This window comes from Cibotium barometz, chromosome 60, assembly GCF_041138505.1.
Source record: "Cibotium barometz isolate CiBa-2024 chromosome 60, ASM4113850v1, whole genome shotgun sequence".
NCBI lineage: Eukaryota > Viridiplantae > Streptophyta > Polypodiopsida > Cyatheales > Cibotiaceae > Cibotium > Cibotium barometz.
Window position 1 is genome coordinate 11,283,105 of NC_141105.1, and position 19,487 is coordinate 11,302,591.

Here is a 19,487-nt window from a genome sequence, read left to right on the forward strand (position 1 = left end):
ATCTTCCTAGGGCCAAGAGGGAAGAGACTGCCAGCTAAAACCTGAGAAGTAGCTTCTAGAGAATGAAAGTCCACTTGGAAGAAGCCTCGACTAAGCAAACGAGAAAATATTCCTAGGGCCAAGAGGGAAGAGACTGCCAGCTAAAACCTGAGAAGTAGCTTCTAGAGAATGAAAGTCCACTTGGAAGAAGCCTCGACTAAGCAAACGAGTATCCTGGAAATGCACAATCAGCTTCGAAGAGAGAGCTGCTAGAAGCCATTCAGGAGCATGCGAACGGGAGGGGTGGGAGCCATAAACCCTCACTCAACAAGGGTGGTCTGGACCTCAATGTCAATGTCGTGTTGAAGAGAGGTGAGCTCGTCTTGCGAAAAATTAATGATTCTCTCGGCCTGTGGGGGTGATGAAAGATTGGCTGTGGCAGAAGCCATAGAGCCAATCGATAGTGGGCGGCCGACTTGAATCCCGTTTTAATCTCCACGCAAGCGATTCTTCTTCTTGAGCAGGTTTCGAAAAACGACCTTCCTGGTTTGTGATGGCGATGGCGATGGCGATGGATTGTAGGTGATGGATGTGAACTGCGTTGTCCTCTCCTTCCAGGCGATCTCTCCTTTCGAGTCGAATCCCGTTTTAATCTCCACGCAAGCGATTCTTCTTGAGCAAGTTCACCTTGGTTTGCGATGGCAATGGCGATATCTTATAGAAATTTCCAATAATGTGTAGAAATTTTTCCTCAACTTTAAAAAAGATTGAATATGAAACTTGACTAAATAAGAAACATAAATTTAAGTTAAAGTCTTTGTTTTGCTAATTAGATTTGAAAATTCTAAACATTGATGAGACAAGGTCAAACTAGAGTAGAACTTTCTCTAATATGCATTATTGTTTGAAGTTTTCATGCACCGACTCAATATAAGCTTACAAAGCTTTTGAATTTTAAAGAAGCCTAAAGACATAAGCTTTAATAAGCTTAAAGCTCTTTAAAAAAAAGAAAAAGAAAAGAAAACATAATCATTTTATAGTTGTTGGTCCTCGTATATATACTTTTAAGTTAAAAACTTTTAAGCTTTTTATAATAATTAAAGTTTAATCATTAAACTTAATCAAAGCTTGGTCTGAGCTTTTATAAAAGCTTCCCAAAGAAAGGAGTGCATAAGGCTCACTATTTTTTAAAAACTCCAAGGATTAAAGCTTTAACTAAAGCTTATAGCAAATTTTTTATTAAAAACTTGAAATTAACCCTCCACCGCTGAATTTCTGCCCACAACATACAAGGCTCTCTCTCTCTCTCTCTCTCTCTCTCTCGTTTTCTTTTTGCTTTTCTTTCTCTTTAAGAGGGATACTAAGCTTGTAATAATATAAGCTTTACTATTAATAATATTTTTGGGCTTTTTAAAACTATTTTTTTTGAAGAAAGAGACTTCTATTAAGTATGAAAAAGGCATACAACAATCACAGCATAAGCCGAAAAAGAATAGAATCACCCCAAAATGTAAGGTCATAAGCTTAATAATATAAGCTATGAATTAAGTTTATAACTCTAGAAGTCGGGGACTATAGCTTAGAATAGCTATATTGTTAACTATTAGCTTTTATAGCTATTACATGAAGGTTGGCTAATTTTAGCTTATTTTAGCAAAAATAAAATGAGAAAAATGGAGATAAAAAATAAAGAAAGAAGAAAAGGACCAGGTAGCGGCTCACGCTCAACTAAAATTTTTAAAGCTTTAATCTAAAGTCTTTTGAAAGCTTTTGAGAAATACTTCTCCACGATAGAATTTTCGCCCGCAGCACACAAGGCTTTTTTTTTGATAGCTCTAAATTTTTAAGCTTTTTAAAAAGCTTTAACGAAAAGCTTATAACAAGCTTATTGAAAACAAGCTTTTTCACTGTAAGAATTCCGCCTGCGGCCAGCGCATAAGGGAGGAGGGTTTGAATCCACGGCTAGCGTGTCATATCTCTTTTTTTTTTTTGAACTCAATAAATTAAAGCGCTTTTTTTAATTAAAGCTTTAACCAAGATTAATAACAAGGCTTCAAAACAAGCCTCTCCCACGGCTTCAACACCATGCAGCGCTTTAAAGGGAGGACTTAAAGCTCTCCTAAAAAAAAAGAACTTAAAAGAAATTAAAACTTGTTTTTTAAAGCTTTATTATAAAGCTTTTTTTTTAAATACAAGTCTCTTCATACTAGAAACCGTGCGTGCAGCGCTATGAGAAAAACGAAGGAAAGGGAGGGAAAAAAACTTCGCTATTGCTGTTGCGGTCGCCTTGAGGAGTGGAGAGGAAGAACCAAATATTTCTAATTTTATTGATTTGATATAAAAGCTTTTGCTACTCTTGATTTAAACCTCAATCCCAATTAATCTACTGTGATCAGTAATATGCACTTTTTTTTCAAATTGATTTATGAGGAATTCTCCACCTTTGATTATGGAATTTGAGCTCACCAATTACTTAGCAATTCTGAGAATAGGATATTACTCCTCTTTACAAGCTGATTCCATCCCTATAGATGGATTACCAATTGGAGGATTAAGGAAAACCACTTTTTCAAGAAGAGAGTGGTTTTTGGGTTCTTAGAAGTCGTATTGGAATAAAGGGTAACAATCTCTCTATGCCTTGATTCCAATCTCCATCCAAGGGTCCTCAAAATTCCCATGAACCATTCAACCTTTTTCGAAGAGTTCTTGAACCTTTTACTACTCTACCCTCTGGATTTTAGTAAGCTTTCTCTTATTCTTCAAATCAAAGTACTCCTATGCTCTGATACCACTGACACGAGATCTTGAAATACTTTTTGAAGAATAATTAAAAACTCACAAATATATCAAAGATTAAAGCATAGACTTCAATCAAATTGATATGATAGAGCATAGCATAGCATAATACAAGAGAAATAGAACATTATAAGAAAATAGAGCGGACATCGCCTTGTACACAGTGTTGGGTCCAATCTCTCTCTCCAAGAATTGTTAGCATCCTTCCACTTCTTGGGTATTTATGCTTTTGTTAATAAAATTAGCCCACATGCCAAAAATAGATGCACGCTTATGCATGGACTTACCCTTTTACAAAACTAGGAGTTACTTTAACCAAAAGCTAAGATAAATTTTTTCTATTTAAACCACTTATGAAAAATACATAAAGAATCCCAAAGGCTAATTCACGTGCAACAAAATCACTAAGTCCATGCTCAAATATAACAAAAGTGAGCGGCTAACTATGATACAAAATCTCATAGTAGATACTACGGCCAAATATCAAAAATGAAAAAAAACCTTTCCGGTAATTACTCACGCCATATCACTGCCATCACATCCCAGCCATTCTAGCTTACGAGCATAAGGCTCGTTAATCTCACCAACTTACACAAGTGGTCCATTCAAACACATTCACCTTAGTAACACATGTTAAAGTTACACGACATCACATAAGCATTAAATCCAACACTTAGTTCCAGTTATCCCTAATTTCATATGTCCTACACATGGAATATTCGGAATCACCAAAGTGCCACACTGCCATGCTACGAATATAGTGGTAATTAGGGGTTTCCAATTAACCACAGAGAGACGGATGGACGAACCGTGACATAGACAGAACCCGTACTCAATCCCTTTTTCTCCGTCTCTCTCTCTCTCTCTCTCTTTCTCTCTCTCTTTACCAAAACCTGATAGTAGATCCTCTTCTGGGTAACCCTCTTGAAGTGTTACTACTGTAGCCGAGTTCGCCACTCGAGTTGCAAACGTGAGCATTGGAGATTCAATTGATGGAGGACTGCGTGGTAGTATCCCGTGCAGCCACACAGGAGACGCCAGACGACGCATGGAGCACGAAAGATTTCTTGTGGCTTTAGACGCAAGAGCAACACCAGCTTCTTCCTTGAGTCATCCTTCTGGCTTGACAAACGTCCTAGCCACATTCAACTGCATGATGATGTGGATATTCAGGGACTTGATTGGCAAGTGTGTGTTCATATTTTTGGACGACATATTTATATTTTTGGCTATGGTAGAGTAGCATGACATTGATGTGGAAAATGTTTTGAAGTTGCTGGAAAGCAATGAACTCTATGCTGGTGAGAAAAAATCGGAGATTTATTTGTTCAAGGTCCACTATCTTGGATACATTATCAGCGTCGAGGGCATCCTACTTGACCCAGCAAAATGATCGAGAGTCAATTGGGAGATACCATAGACATCTTATGATATTCGGTTGTTTGTGGGTATATGCCAAGTATATTCCACCCACATCTTTGACCTCTCGGCAGATCTTATAGATCTGTATAAGGACGTTAAGACTAGAAGACAACGGATACGAATGATTACATGAGCTTTGGAGGCATTCAAGAACAACAAGGTGGCCTTGTTAGAGGTTCCTTGTCTAGCACTAGCCTCGTGGGATGAGCCATTATAGGTAATCATCGATGCGAGTAACATCGCGATTGGAGCAATAGAATGGCCATCCAGTAGCTTACATGTCTCGTAAGTTGCTACCCGTAGAAAAGAATTACTCGGTCTATGATTGAGAACTCCTTGCAGTGATTTAGACCCTGAAACATTGGAAGCATTTTTTTTATGGGCGAGACTTTGAGGTTCGCATTGACCATCAGGCATTGCGTTGGATTCAAACAATGCGAAGGGCACAGTGGCCAAATTTTCTAGTAATTTGGTGACATGATTGAGTACCTTCTAGGAAAGGTCAATCCAGTGGTCGATGCTTTGAGCAGGAAGGGAACAACTACTACGATTTAGACCACTAGACTAGACAGTACACATACGCGGATTCCGAGGAATTCAGTACACAGTGGAAACATGCATTGGACGCCACAGAACCATGCCACTTTTTGATATGGAATTGTTGGCTTTTCTACAAAGGATGCCTTTGTGTTAGGAAGTCGTTCAGAATGGCCATCTAGTAGCTTACATGTCTCGTAAGTTGCTACCCGCAGAAAAGAATTACTCGGTCTGTGATCGAGAACTCCTTATAGTGAGTTAGGCCTTGAAACATTGGAAGCATTTCCTTTATGGATGAGACTTTGAGGTTAACATTGACCATCAGGCATTGCGTTGGATTCAGACAATGTGAAGTCCACAGTGAAGTGATTGTTATTACCGTTGGAGCCAAAATTTCTAGCAATTTGGTGACATGATTGAGTATCTTCTAGGAAAGGCCAATCCAATGGTCGATGCTTTGAGCAGGAAGGGAACGATGAGTATGATTTAGACCACTAGAGACTAGACATCACACAAACTCGGATTTTGAGAAATTCGGTACACAGTGGAAACATGCATTGGACGCCACAGGACCATGCCACTTTTTGATATGGGATGATTGGCTTTTCTGTAACGGTCGTCTTTGTGTCAAGAAGTCGTTCAGGGTAGCTCTTCTTGTCCATGATGTCATCATTGGTTGTCATAGAGGCATGAACTCGACTTTGGAGAAGTTAGAGTGGCAATTTTATTGGCCAAGAATGAGGTGAGACATGTTTACTTATGTGCAACAATGTGATATTTGTCAGAAAATGAAAGCGTCTCATGGAAAGAACGGAGGGTTGCTTCAACCACTACAAATTCGTGAGGGACCTTTCCAAGATATATCTATGGATTTTGTGACAAATTTGCCTCGGAGTTCGGGTAAGTGTAATAGGAAATGTTTGACTATTGTTGATAGATTTAGTAAATTTGTTATGCTTATTCTATGCAGGGCCAATGTGTGTTATCAATCCTAATATGGAATTGATCATGGTGATAGACACAAGATTAAGCATAAGATTAAGGTGGATTATACCACACTAAAAACTCCATGAGAGAGAGAGAGAGAGTAGCACACTCAACACAAGCTCTATTGCATTTCCTCAATGAACCATACAATGATAGAGGCTTTCTAGCCTTATCCCACTTTACACATCATCATGCCATGTGGCACTCTCTTTTCCACTGTTTTAGTCAATACTCACACACCATACAATATCACATGTGGCATTCTTATCTTACCACAATATCTTGCACCACTAGGGTGCATTCACATACTCAAGCCCAAGATTCACTCTCACATATTTTACATTACACATTTCAGTAATGTGATCGCTGAGGACATTGCCCATTGGTTTATTCGGCATTGGTATCCGATTGGTGGGATTCCTAGGACCATAGTGGAGGGCATTGTTTGACAACTTTGGTACTAAATTGAATTTTTCCAATGCATTCTTTTCATGGACGGATGGCCAGACAGAGATTTACAATGGGTTGGCCTTTGACGTGCAGAAATGTTATGTCCACGATTAGCAAGGTAAGTGGGAATCTTATTTGCCTTTAGTTCAAGTAGTTTTGAATGATTTGTTTTCTTCAGCTATTGGCAGGACTCCTTATGAAGTAGCGTTTGGAAGACCATTCCAGTCGCTATGGACCAGAACCTCGTCCTTAGTCCCTGAAGCGAACAGATTGACGGAGTCTTATCAAGAGATCTTGGAATCAGTCAAAGATTGGCTAGCTAAAGCGCAGGAGACCTACACTCGACAGGCCAACAAAGATTGAAGGGATGTGAAATTCTTGGAAGGAGATTAGGTATATCTTCGGAAAATGAAGCAACGGCTGAAATAGGTGTGCAAGCGATGGCCAAAGTTATCTTTCAGAAGCTTCGGACCATTTCCTATCCAAAAAAAGATCAACGAGATGTCAATGAAGTTGAAGTTACCTCCGACCTGGACCATGCATGATCAGTTGGCTCAAACCATAAGATAGCTAATATGTCTTTCCTTCCCAGCCTTCTTTCAAGCTTGGTCGTTTGTTTATGCAGCATTTGTTGTGATGCTTCTCCTAGGAGCACTGCTTGGATTTCAATACAAGCCCATCCTCCTTGGAAGGAAGAGATGCCTGGAGAGCTTTTCTTTGATGAGATTCTCGACGTGAGCTTGGGCATGAGCTTCTTTTGGCTCGGGGTTTGAGGGTACCTTCTCCTTGACCATTGCTTCTCCCATCGTTAATCGTGCTCTGGGGGTACTGTCTTCCCTCTCTTTCCCTTTGGGTGGAGCTTGAAAGAACCTTGACATTCAGATGTGTTTCTAGGAGCACTGCTTAAACCTGGCTTGATGCATGCAGAATACTGTCCATGCTTGCCATGTTCAAACTTTAGCCACATTACTCCTCGAGCTTAGTTGGCATGTGGCAGTTTTGATCTGCAAGTGGCTGCTAGGGCTTCACTTGCAATGTAATAAGAATGGCTCGAAAAAAATAAATAAATCAACTTACAGACAAGTTGATGGTCAAGTACTTGGACTTCACGCAATCACAAAAACACATCTTAGATATGCACAAAGCAAAAGAGAATTTTGAGAGAAATAGCAATCCAATGTTGCACACCTTATGGAATTTGAGTTCTCGTAAACGTCGTGTAGCAAGGTACACCACATAGAAACTCATCTTAAGTAAGCATATTAATGGCATGTGCCCACCTAGGCCTGGCCCCTTAGGTGTTGCCGTTTGAAACCGGCCTTCAGAAACTTGACGGGTGGTGAGCACACGTAATCACACATAAAACTCTTTACGAACTAGAATAATAAACTTGGAGGAAGAAGAAAAAGAATAAGTGGAGCTACAGTGCTCCTACACAAAAGACCAATTGGCCCCAAAGCGTGGCGCCCCCACAGGTATTTATTTATCACTTGAAGTCGGCGTAGTCCTTGTACAATTCCCGAGAAGAAATCCCCTTGCTCCACGTAGAGGAGATCTCCTTGAAGCTTTCACCCAATTTGTGTTGTGGGATACAAGAGCCTTGGCCCCCTTTTTATACAAGTTTAGGGGTGAAAAGCTATTCTTTTCCCCCTTAGTAAAAAAAAAAATCTAATTCAAGAGCTTTTATTTGATTAAACTCTCTTCGAATAGCTTTTCCCTCTCTCTTTTTTTAATTAAAAATAAACGAGTATGGCGCTTAAGCGTTTTCTTTTTTTTCGAAAACTGGGTTGCCCGGCACTTTTCTCCATCGCGCTTTTCCTTGTGCGTTTTGCTGCTGCCCGGCGCTTTCGCTTCGCTTCTCTCCTTCGCTTGTACGCCTGCCCGCCTACGTGGCAGCTAGCGCCATGTGCACTTGCAGCCAGCCTTTGCTTCACTTGTGCGCCTGTAGGACTGCTTGCTACAGGCTGCCTATGACAAGTGGCAGCGCTTGCAGCCCAGCCATGACAGTGCCTACATCAGCCACATGTCAGCGCTTGTGCAGTCAACCGCTTGTGCAGTCAGCCACACGTCAGTGCTAGCAGCCAGGTGCACCACGTCAGCTGCTTGTGCCACGTGGCAGTGCCACCTTGAGAGAGAAGGAAACTGCTACACCTGCAACAAGGTAAGAGAAAAACACATATACATGCACATGAACAAACACATGAGCTTGCACACATGTACACACACACACACCAAACATGTATATGCATCCACACGTGTACAAACTTACACATGCATATACAGGATTAACATGATCATTGAATGCTAAAAAGGTTTAAACATAACCACAATGCTTAAGAAAAAGAGGTAAAATACTTAGTTCTGTAACTGCAACAAGGTAAGAGAAAAACACATATACATGCACATGAACAAACACATGAGCATGCACACATGTACACACACACACACCAAACATGTATCTGCATCCACACATGTGTACAAACTTACACATGCATATACAGGATTAACATGATCATTGAATACTAAACAGGTTTAAACATAATCACAATGTTTAAGAAAGAGGTAAAATACTTAGTTTTGTAACATACCCCCCTCTTAAAACAAAGCAATCGTCCTCGATTGTTTATTCAAAGGATCTGCCAACTGAAACAGAACCTAAGAGAGCAACGAGAAAGCTATGTCCTGCCAATTGAAACAGAACATCTGAATAACATAAATCAAGAGCATCCATCTCGTGAATAGTCATGTCTTCCTAGATGCTTTACCCGATGTAACTTGGCTGAACAGAGAACACTACACAGGGTATGTGATCTTGTAATCCGGTTCCTCCCTCTTGCTACTTGCTCCCATATTTTAGCATAAAAGCTTACCAATAGCAAGTAGAGTCGATGACAACGGAAGTCTTTGCGATGGAAGTCCTTGGAGTGTTGAGATCTTCGATTTGTCGCATTTCTTCCCGACAAAAGTCTTTAAGAGGATGAAGAGAACCTTGGGAAAGCTTCCCCTATGGTTCAACTTGAGAAAGAAGGGCTGAAATTAGGGTTTCAGCAAAAAGACCAAAAATTACAGCAATAAAGAGAGCTGTTTTGCTGAATTTCAGTCATTGGGAGTGTGTAGGAGAGTGATTAGCATCCGGAAACACTCTTGGAAGCTTGAAAATCACCTTAGCAAGCTTGGAAATGGAGTTGGGAAGGAGAATGTGCAGAAAATGCAGCCCAGCAGCCCTCATGAAGGAGGCGATCCCTGTTCATGAGACTGTACCAAAATAGACGTGCTCCAGGCAAGTACACGAGGTACCAAACCCAATGGAACACCAATCCATCAAGCATTTCTGGGCATGTACACGGAGGCACAAGTCCCAACGGAAAGCCAAGTTCACAGTAACACATCAGTGGCATCAATCCCCGGCATATACAACTACCATGGACACAAGTCCAATGTACATACATGATAAGAAAGCACAGGTGGACCAATTGGGTGGCCAAATGGTGACACCTGCTCCTCTCATGGCCATCCCACAAGACCCATGATCAGCAGTACATCATGAACATGAGTAAACATTGATGCATATCAAAATGAAAGTCTAGAATAGGCGTCCCCATTCTCTCAAAAGATTCGTATATCCATGAATCAAACCATGTGACTAGTACACATATATCATAGAAATCCCATAGGCAGATATACTGTCAGTTCAGTATCTTGGGTGTGCTGATAAGAATACCAAGCAACTTCCAGATCGCATCCTGTGACAAGGGAGCGGAGTCACCCCTCTCTTGAGTAACACGTAGTACTCGAGAATCCATAGCTGAACATGTTGAAGCACTTTCTAAGGTAGGCTCCAAACCAAAAGCCTCGAGGTAAAGTTGTATCCTTGTGAATCTGCCAAGTCACCCTCCTCCATCCACTTCGAATCCATAGGTGAATAGTTCACAAACTTCACCAGATATCGACGTGAAACTTTTCCTCTGACTTTTCTTTCTTTATGTGCCAAAATCTGTTCCGGTTGAAGAATCTCATCTAGTTCTTCGACTTCTGGTTGTGTCTCATCAACTTGATCTGTAGGCACCTCACCTCTGAAAGGTTTAAGAAGACTCACATGGAATGCATTATGAATCCTCCAATGATCCGGTAACTAAAGACGATAAGAAACATCACTCATCTTCTCAGTCACCTGAAAAGGCCCATAGTACTGCATACTCAGTTTAGGATATAAGTGCTGTTTACCCTTCATTTTCTTGAGTCTAGCCTTCTCAATCTCAAAAGCACCCAATCACCCAAATCAAAAACCACTGATCGACGGTGAAGGTTTGCTACTTTCCTCTGTTTCTCTTGAGTCCTTTGAAGAGCCATCTTGACCTTCTTGTATGCCTCATCCATATTCTCCACAAAACGATTGTAACGCGCGGAAGCTCTGGGTAGTCTTCTTTCAGCCCTAAACACTCTTGAAAACCTTCTGATGCAAAACGCACCATCTGATGCAAAAACGCAGGTAGAGAGAGAGTAGAGAGAGAGAGTGAGAAGTGCTGGAATTTCAGTATATACTATGGTACAAAAAGGTACATATCTTGCAGCCCTTGGCTGCCTTCTTGAAAAGGTGGTAAAACACCAAAACCTGTCCCCTATGGGACCTCTAGTGATCCCAACCCCTAGTGGGTTTGAATGAATAAAACCTTGAGCAAGAGGGGCTATTTATAGCCCCTTGGACTACATGGGGAACTGGCCGACTGCTGGTCGGCCAGTTCATACTTCATTAATGCCTTTTTTAAGCCAGCCGACTGGATATCCTCCTGTGCATGCTGCTGCCCCCTTACCTGCTGGTTCAGCCGACCCTGTTATGGGCAGCCGACACCTCCTGTCCTGCAGCCGACTCACTTCTGCAGCCAGCCTACTGCACTTATCTGGATCCCACTTGTCCTGCTCCACGTCCACTTCAGATGAGACACCTGAAGCTCTGATCATTCTGGTTCTACCTATCTTCTACTGGTTCATGGTCTTTATCTGTTTGCCCCTTCTGGATTTAGCCTTGAGAAGGTCCATGGCATTGCTTATGCACATGACATCCCCCTCTGCTAAACTTGATGACGGGAATCCAACCTGCTCTTGGATGACTGTCATCATCCCAATCCTGTCCCGAAGTCCCTCTGTCATCATCCATCCCTGGCAAACCTTTTTTCTCTGAAAACCCGGCCTGTTCTCCAAACCACTCTATCTCTGATGAAGATCTATGCATCTGGTCTTCCTCTAGTCCACAATCCATTCCTGCCCTGACTTTGAACACCGTCTTGGTCTTCATTCCTGGAACTGAGTCTGGCACTCTCACATCACCCTTGGAGGATAAACCTCCCTTGGGACCGTTACCTGAGAACCTATCTGGCTCACGGAACTGCCATCCCCATCTGGCACTGTGGAACACCACCAACTAACCTCTTGGGAGTTCTTCCCGATCTGTGTTCCCGCCTTGGGCTTCGAATCCGTGTACTTTCCTGTACCTTGGACCTGTACACCATCATCTGGGATTGAATCAGCGTTTAGCTTTGCTGAGCCTGATGCTCTGATACCAATGTAACGCGCGGAAGCTCTGGGTAGTCTTCTTTCAGCCCTAAACACTCTTGAAGACCTTCTGATGCAAAAACGCACCATGATGCAAAAACGCAGGTAGAGAGAGAGTAGAGAGAGAGAGTGAGAAGTGCTGGAATTTCAGTATATACTATGTACAAAAAAAGGTACAAATCTGTACAGCCATGGGCTTCGAATCCGTGTACTTTCCTGTACCTTGGACCTGTACACTATCATCTGGGACTGAATCAGTGTTTAGCTTGGCTGAGCCTGATGCTCTGATACCAATGTAACGCGCGGAAGCTCTGGGTAGTCTTCTTTCAGCCCTAAACACTCTTGAAAACCTTCTGATGCAAAACGCACCATCTGATGCAAAAACGCAGGTAGAGAGAGAGTAGAGAGAGAGAGTGAGAAGTGCTGGAATTTCAGTATATACTATGGTACAAAAAGGTACATATCTTGCAGCCCTTGGCTGCCTTCTTGAAAAGGTGGTAAAACACCAAAACCTGTCCCCTATGGGACCTCTAGTGATCCCAACCCCTAGTGGGTTTGAATGAATAAAACCTTGAGCAAGAGGGGCTATTTATAGCCCCTTGGACTACATGGGGAACTGGCCGACTGCTGGTCGGCCAGTTCATACTTCATTAATGCCTTTTTTAAGCCAGCCGACTGGATATCCTCCTGTGCATGCTGCTGCCCCCTTACCTGCTGGTTCAGCCGACCCTGTTATGGGCAGCCGACACCTCCTGTCCTGCAGCCGACTCACTTCTGCAGCCAGCCTACTGCACTTATCTGGATCCCACTTGTCCTGCTCCACGTCCACTTCAGATGAGACACCTGAAGCTCTGATCATTCTGGTTCTACCTATCTTCTACTGGTTCATGGTCTTTATCTGTTTGCCCCTTCTGGATTTAGCCTTGAGAAGGTCCATGGCATTGCTTATGCACATGACAACGATCTGCCTCGAAGATCTTATCTTTTGTATGCAGGATCGGAGGTACTTTCTTCCCGCCTTTCACAATCTCGAAAGGTGCCTTGCCTGTTGAAGTGTGAATGGTGTTGTTGTAAGCAAACTCCACTAAAGGAAGATACTTTTTCCAGTGCTCCTTATGATCTGAAACATAACACTTTAGAAGATCCAATACAGTTGGCAATTTTCGATTGCCCATCTGTTTGTGGATAAAAAGACGATGAGAACTTCAACGAAGTCTTCATGTTCTTGAACAATGCTCTCCAAAATAAATTCATCATTCGAGGATCTGAGTCACTAACAATAGATGTGGACATCCCATGGTACTTGAAGATATTTGTCAAAAATATCCTCACCATTTGCTCTGCATTAATCTTCTTTGTGATTGGAATGAAATGAGCCTGCTTGCTGAAACGATCTACGATACTCTAGATGTGATCATTCCCACTCTTTGTCCTAGGAAGATCAAAGATAAAATCCATAGCAATACTCTCCTACGGTCTATCTGGAATAGGCAAAGGATGAAGTAACCCAGGAGTATTTTGACGGTCATACTTCACCTTTTGACAAATGATACAATCACGAACAAAAGCATCAGCATCCCTGCGCATAGTAGGCCAATAAAAGAATGCCTCCAAAGCTTTCACTGTAGCCTCAATACCACGATGGCCTGTATTATACATAGTTTCCAGAAACGGCGTTTTTGGACCACCGAAACGTGGAAACGTTTCGGAAACGTTTCCAGAAACGGAAACGGCGTTTCCAAGATTTTTTTTTTCCAGGGTCTAGAAACCCGCGTGCTCTCTTTCGCCGGCATTTTGCGCCGTCTTTCCGCCGCCTGTTTGGAGCTGCTCTACCCATCTACCTTGCCCTCTACTCCTCTACCTCCACATCAGCCCTCTACCACGCCCTCTACCTCTCTACTTGGGGCCTCCACCTTTGCCATCTAAGCTCTACCAAGCAAGGAGGAGTCACACCTTGCTCGCAGCCTGCAGGACCAGAAAAACAGCCTTTGTAATGTTTTTATTAATTATATATGTATGTATTAAACCCTAAAACTGAAACTCCGTTTCCCCGTTTCTTCCCGAAGGCCGAAACTCCGAAACTCCGTTTCCCGCCGTGCTCCGCACCCCCGTTTCCGAAACTCGTGGAAACTATGCCTGTATAAGGCGGAGCATGGCATTCTGTCAAAACCTTCTACCTCAACTGAGATGTGACACATAATTTGTCATGCATCATCAAAAATCCTTCCTTGAGAGAATAATGATCAACTCGCTCTCCTTTAGTCAAACGATCAAAAATCCGCTCAAAATTTGAGTCATGATCTTGCATATCATCAAGTTCATGATGAAAGATAATAGAGACGGCGGTCCCCCCCTTTTTTTTTCTTTTGTCAAAATCTAATTTGGCTTAGCTTGAGTAATTTAAGAAGGGTCTATTTTATCTGGAGAAAGATAAGGTCACTAATGCTTATGTGTTTCAGCTAACATTTTATCACTACCTTTGACATGGCTAGAAGCAGCTAAACTGCATTGTTTATGAAGGGAACTGTGAAAAAACTTGTATATTTTATGATCACATGCAGGTTAGATATTGGAGAAGGCAAGGAAGAGGACTTGTCTGTGTGCAAAAGGTCCAAATTGCAGAAGCAACAGATAAAGTACTTGGGACCCGTAAGTAATCTAGACTCTCACTGTTTGCTGCACAGTGACATTCTTCTGAGTTATTTTCATTTCAGTATCAAGAATTTCAGTTATAATGCTGTAATCACCCGGCCAATTTGATGTGTAGAGTGATTATCTTCACTGTTCATTTGTGTGCATTAACCACGATAAAACACAGAGACATTTGTGCTTAAACAAGCAATTAACCTATAACGTGTGCTGAAATTTTAGGGTTTGGAATTTGTAGAGGTAAGATGATTGAACAACACACACAGCCTTCTGCAAAAGATAAGTGAGTGTACACTAATAGTGTTTTAACCCACGATGTGGGCTATCCTAACACGTGTCCATAAATTATTGGTCTAGTCCATGTGCATTATCTCTCAGTTGGATATGAAGTGGTCTTTTTCACAGATTTAGGGCTGTAATAGTCCTCTGCGTTAATTTGGCTTCCCTTAGCTGACAATCTGAATGCATCGGATGTATAAAAATTCTGATTTTTATTTTCCAAGGCTGTAATAGTCCTCTCTCCGCAATTAGAGTGCACCGGACGTATTGACAGCAGCAGATAGCGTTGGTGCACTGAATTGGTGGAGGAATAACCTTTTTTTGCATGATACATTTGGGGCTTTGACATCAGAGTTATACCTTTTGTATTATGTTTTTAGCTCACTAACATAATCTTTTAAGATCTAGATTCATCATCTCCATCTGTTCATCTGTTTTTCATAGCATTTGATTGTTGGCCCAAGAGGGGAGTTGCAGCTACACACAGAAGTACACAGCATTGCATTGGAATGTGTGTGGAGTTGAGAAGTCAACCCACATATAATATGAAAAAACAACAATAATGAAAAGGTGTCCTTTCACACCATGTGTGCTAGGGGGGGGAAACCAAAGGGAAAAGTTGCCCCTGGTTATGCCCTGTTCACATGTGGCACTTATTGGCATATATGCTATGAGTAGTGCCACATGTGAGCATGGGCTAACCAAGGGCACTTTTCTCCCTTTGGGTTTTTCCCCTTGGATATTAGGTGTGAAAGGACACCACACTTATTTCATTGTATTATGATATTGTGGAGTCAACTCCCTTGCATCACACATCTTGTATTCTATTCTATCTACTTTGAGTAGCAATCACCATCTCTCTCACTCTCTTGAGAGCTTGTTGCTGTGTACCATCTTTGTGTGTGTGTGTGTGTGTGTGTGTGTGTGTGTGTGTCTTTGTTTCTCTGAAACCCTAATCCCCAACAATAGTATCAGAGCTAGCTTGCAGCCTGTGCACGTGTGCAGATTCTGGCACCCAATTCCAGCGAGTTCCCTGCGTTTTCCCGTCGATGCAGGCCGTCCGGGCCCTCGCCGCCCGTCTTCCACCTCACTACGCTCTTGTCGCTTGTTTCAGCCTCCAGGAGGGGTGGAGCAAGTGGTGAGGGCTCCACCGCCGCCCCGCCCCGCCCCGCCCGCCGTCGGCGGCGCTCAAAGCTCGTGAGGCGGCAGAGGCCGGAGCTCAGCCCCCCTTGTGCCTTACGTGGCACCCGACGGAAAAACAAATTTTTTGTGGCTATACTCTGTCGCCTTTGCCAGTCTGGTGGCAGATCCGTCCGGCGCCCACATCGGTCCCAGTCGCCGTCCGCTGCTCCTGCTACCCGCCACTGCTCCCCTTGCCTGCTGCATTTGCTCCCTGTCGCCTACTGCTCACTGTCTGCAAGCCCCTCCACCTACTCCCGTCGCCTGTGCCTACCCCTTCGCTACCCGTCGCCGGCGGTACCTGCTCGCCATCAACGTTGGCGCCTACTCCCACCGAGCCGTCAGCAGGTGCTCTTCTCGCTGGCCTGTAGCAGCCCATCATTATCAAAGCAAGGCTGTTTGTGACTGCTGCCACCGCTCCGTGCACAGCCAGACTCCATCGACAGAAAGTGAGCACCAAAAGTGCCTGCAGCAACCCTTCAAAAATAGGTAACTATTCTTTGATTCAAATCAAAGGGCTTTTGTGAATTTATTGCCTCATTGCAACATTCAAGTGTAGGCAGCACTGCAGGGCAGCATTAGAATGCAAGATTCAGGAAAAATCTAGGGATTTGTTAGATTTTGGGGATTTTCAGAATTTGCGGATTTTTAAGAAATTGCACAATTGCATTTACAGGACACAGAGAAAATTGGGGCTTTCGTGAAATCATTGCTTAATTGCAAAATTGAAGCTCATTGGTACACAATTTTTTGGGGCTTTGTCGATTATGTGCAATCGACACATAAATTAGCCCATTGGTGCTCACAAATTTTGGGATTTTCAGCATTGTAGCTTGAAATTTGGGGCAAAACATTTGCATAGGACGTTGTGTTGCCTGGCATTGCACTCCGGTGCATTTTGGATTTTGCCTGCAGGTGCTTTTTACAGCATTTTTGGTTGCACGTGTTTGCATATCACTTGGTGAAGAGATTTGAGCAAATGGTTGGAAATACGACCGACCTATTCGGGGTTTTGTTCCAAGAGGACAAATTGGATGGTAGTAATGGTCCAAAACCTTCTTGTGGCCAAAGGATTATGGGGTTGTGTGTTAGGTGAAGATGTACGCCCTGTTGACATAGCACCTAACATGCCTGGCCGTGGTGCTCAACAAGCAGCAGTACCCACTCCTCCCCTACAGGAGCAGAAAAGATGGGATACTTGAGATACCCCAGTGATGGCTTTGATTGCTTTGTCAATAAAGCGATCAATCGTACCGCATATTTGTTCTTACAGGACCTCACGGCGAGCTTGGGATGTACTTGAAACCATGTATCAGGCAAAGAATGAGGCCAGGGTTGCATTTCTCAAGAAAGAGCTTGAGAACTTGGACATGAATGAAGGTGATAGTATGGCTGATCGTCTTACGAAGATCTAGGATCTTTGGGAGTAGCTGCCCAACATTGATGAGGCCATTTCCAAAAAGGAGTTGGTTTCTAGAAACTATCATCTTTGCCAGAAACCTACTTGAATTTCCACACATTGCTCACTCCATCTATGTGGGGTAACCGTGAACCAATCTTGTTTGAAGAGTTGGTTGGTTTGTTGGTTTGTTGCTACAGGAGGAATAGAATCGGAAGAACAAATCTTCCAGCATGCATGGTGATGGGGCTTTTGGTGCCCAAGACAAGGGCAAGGGAAAAGCCGAACATAGTTTTTAGCCAAAGGCTGATTCAGAACAACCTTCACAAAAGGTTAAAAATGATGCAGGCAAGCCCAAAAAGAAGGACAAATGTCACTACTGCAAGAAGCCAGGTCATTACTTGAAAGAGTGCAAAAAAAGGCTTGCAAAGGAGAAGAAAAAGTAAAGTGGCATGAAATCATCAATGCATAATGCCATATTCTCCTCAACAAAATGGTATTGCTAAGAGAAAGAACAGGTCTTTGATGGAAATGGCTAGATGCATGGTTAAAGGCAAAGGATTCCCTCACAAATTCTAGATGGAGGCAATAATGTGTGTTACACATGTGTTGAACAGATGCCCTACCAAAGCATTGAAAACCATCACGCCATATGAGGCCTGCACAAAAGGAAACCTAAAGTTGACCACTTTAGAGTTTTTGGATGTATAGCATATGCACATGTACCTCAGCAGTTGAGAGGTAAGCTTGATGACAAAGCTACTAAGTGCATATTTGGGGTTGTAGCAGTGGCAGTAAAGGATACCGTCTCTTTAATCCTTCCACACAAAGGATTTTGGACAGCAGAGATGTTGTATTTGCTGAAAATTCAGACTAGCCATTGGCTGAATTTTTTGGACATCCACCTTCGGGCCCACATAACATGTTTGAGGGACTTCTCTCATTGGGAATTGATGACTCTACAAATCAGCCATCAACTTTGCCCAATGGACAGCATTTGGGTGCTCCGAATCAGCCCTTGAATGAGCTTATCACACCTCAAAATGTGGAGGAAGCAGTGGAGCAAGAGCGGACAGCAATGGAGGAGGCTAGAGTTGTGCCTCGTTGGCTGCTCCGTACTTTATAGGAGAGAACTTTCAGCTCCACTTGGTACCAGGACACGGGCTGGTTCACGTAATGCAAGAGAACACCTAGATGTTACTTGCATGAGTACACTTTGTGATGCAGATGAGCCAGATTCATTTGAAGAGGCTCATGAGGATGAGCATTGGATGCAAGCCATGCAAAATGAGATGGATTCTATCCATAAAAACAACACTTGGGATTTGGTAGACTTGCCTACTGGCAAGAAGCCCATTGGCACAAAGTGGGTTTACAAGTTAAAAAGAAAGTCGGATGGTACCATTGACAGGCACAACACCAAGCTAGTGGCCAAAGGATATGCTCAACAAAAAGGCATTGATTATGATGAGACTTTCGCACCCACTTCTCGTATGGCCACAGCTAGATGTGTTGCATGGTTGGAAAGTGCATCAATTGGACATCAGCTTTTCTCAATGGGGATTTGCAAGAAGAAGTGTATGTAAATCACCCCATTGGTTTTGTGTTGCATGGTCATCACAAATTCGGGTTTCAAGATTGAAGGCCCATCTCTACTCCGATGGAGCCAGGGCTGAAATTGAGCATGTATGATGTTGGAGAGCCTTTTTATATGAGTGTTTACAACCAAGCAGTGGGTTGCCTCATATAGTTATGCAACACACGCCCTTATATTCAGTTTGGGGTTTCCCAGTGTAGCAAATTTATGCACTTCCCAAGTACAAAGCATTGGCAAGAAGTGAAGCAGATCTTCTGCTATCTTCAAGGCTCCCTAGATCTTGTGTTGATTATCCCCGCAGGGGACCATTTGGCCACCCAATTGGTCCACCCGTGCTTTCTTATCATGTATGTACATTGGACCAGTGTCCATGGCACTTGTATATGCCGGGATTGATGCCACTCATGTGATACTGTGGACTTGGCTTTCCGTTGGGACTTGTCTCTGTGTACATGCCCGGAAATGCTTGGTGGATTGGTGTCCCATTGGGTCTAGTACCTCGTGTACTTGCTTGGAGTACGTCTATTTTGGTATAGTCTCATGAACGGGGATTGTCCATCCCAATGCTGCATTGCATAGTATCTTTATGTGCTTGCTTGCAATTGAAATTGCATAGCATCTTTATGTGCTTGCTTGCAATTGAAATTGCATGCTGTTTTTATT

The 19,487-nt window shown here is 42.8% G+C and overlaps 1 protein-coding gene across 2 annotated transcripts in view; it reads left to right on the forward strand.

Annotated features, from left to right (window-relative positions):
• Positions 1-19,487, forward strand: part of LOC147604975 (IQ domain-containing protein IQM1-like) — a 64,884-nt gene that overhangs the window by 26,502 nt on the left and 18,895 nt on the right. For both annotated transcript variants that reach the window (XM_086794010.1, XM_086794011.1), the window contains exon 5: positions 14,283-14,370. In XM_086794010.1, coding sequence (XP_086650136.1) covers positions 14,283-14,370 — 88 coding nt within the window. The remainder of the gene's footprint in view (positions 1-14,282; positions 14,371-19,487) is intronic.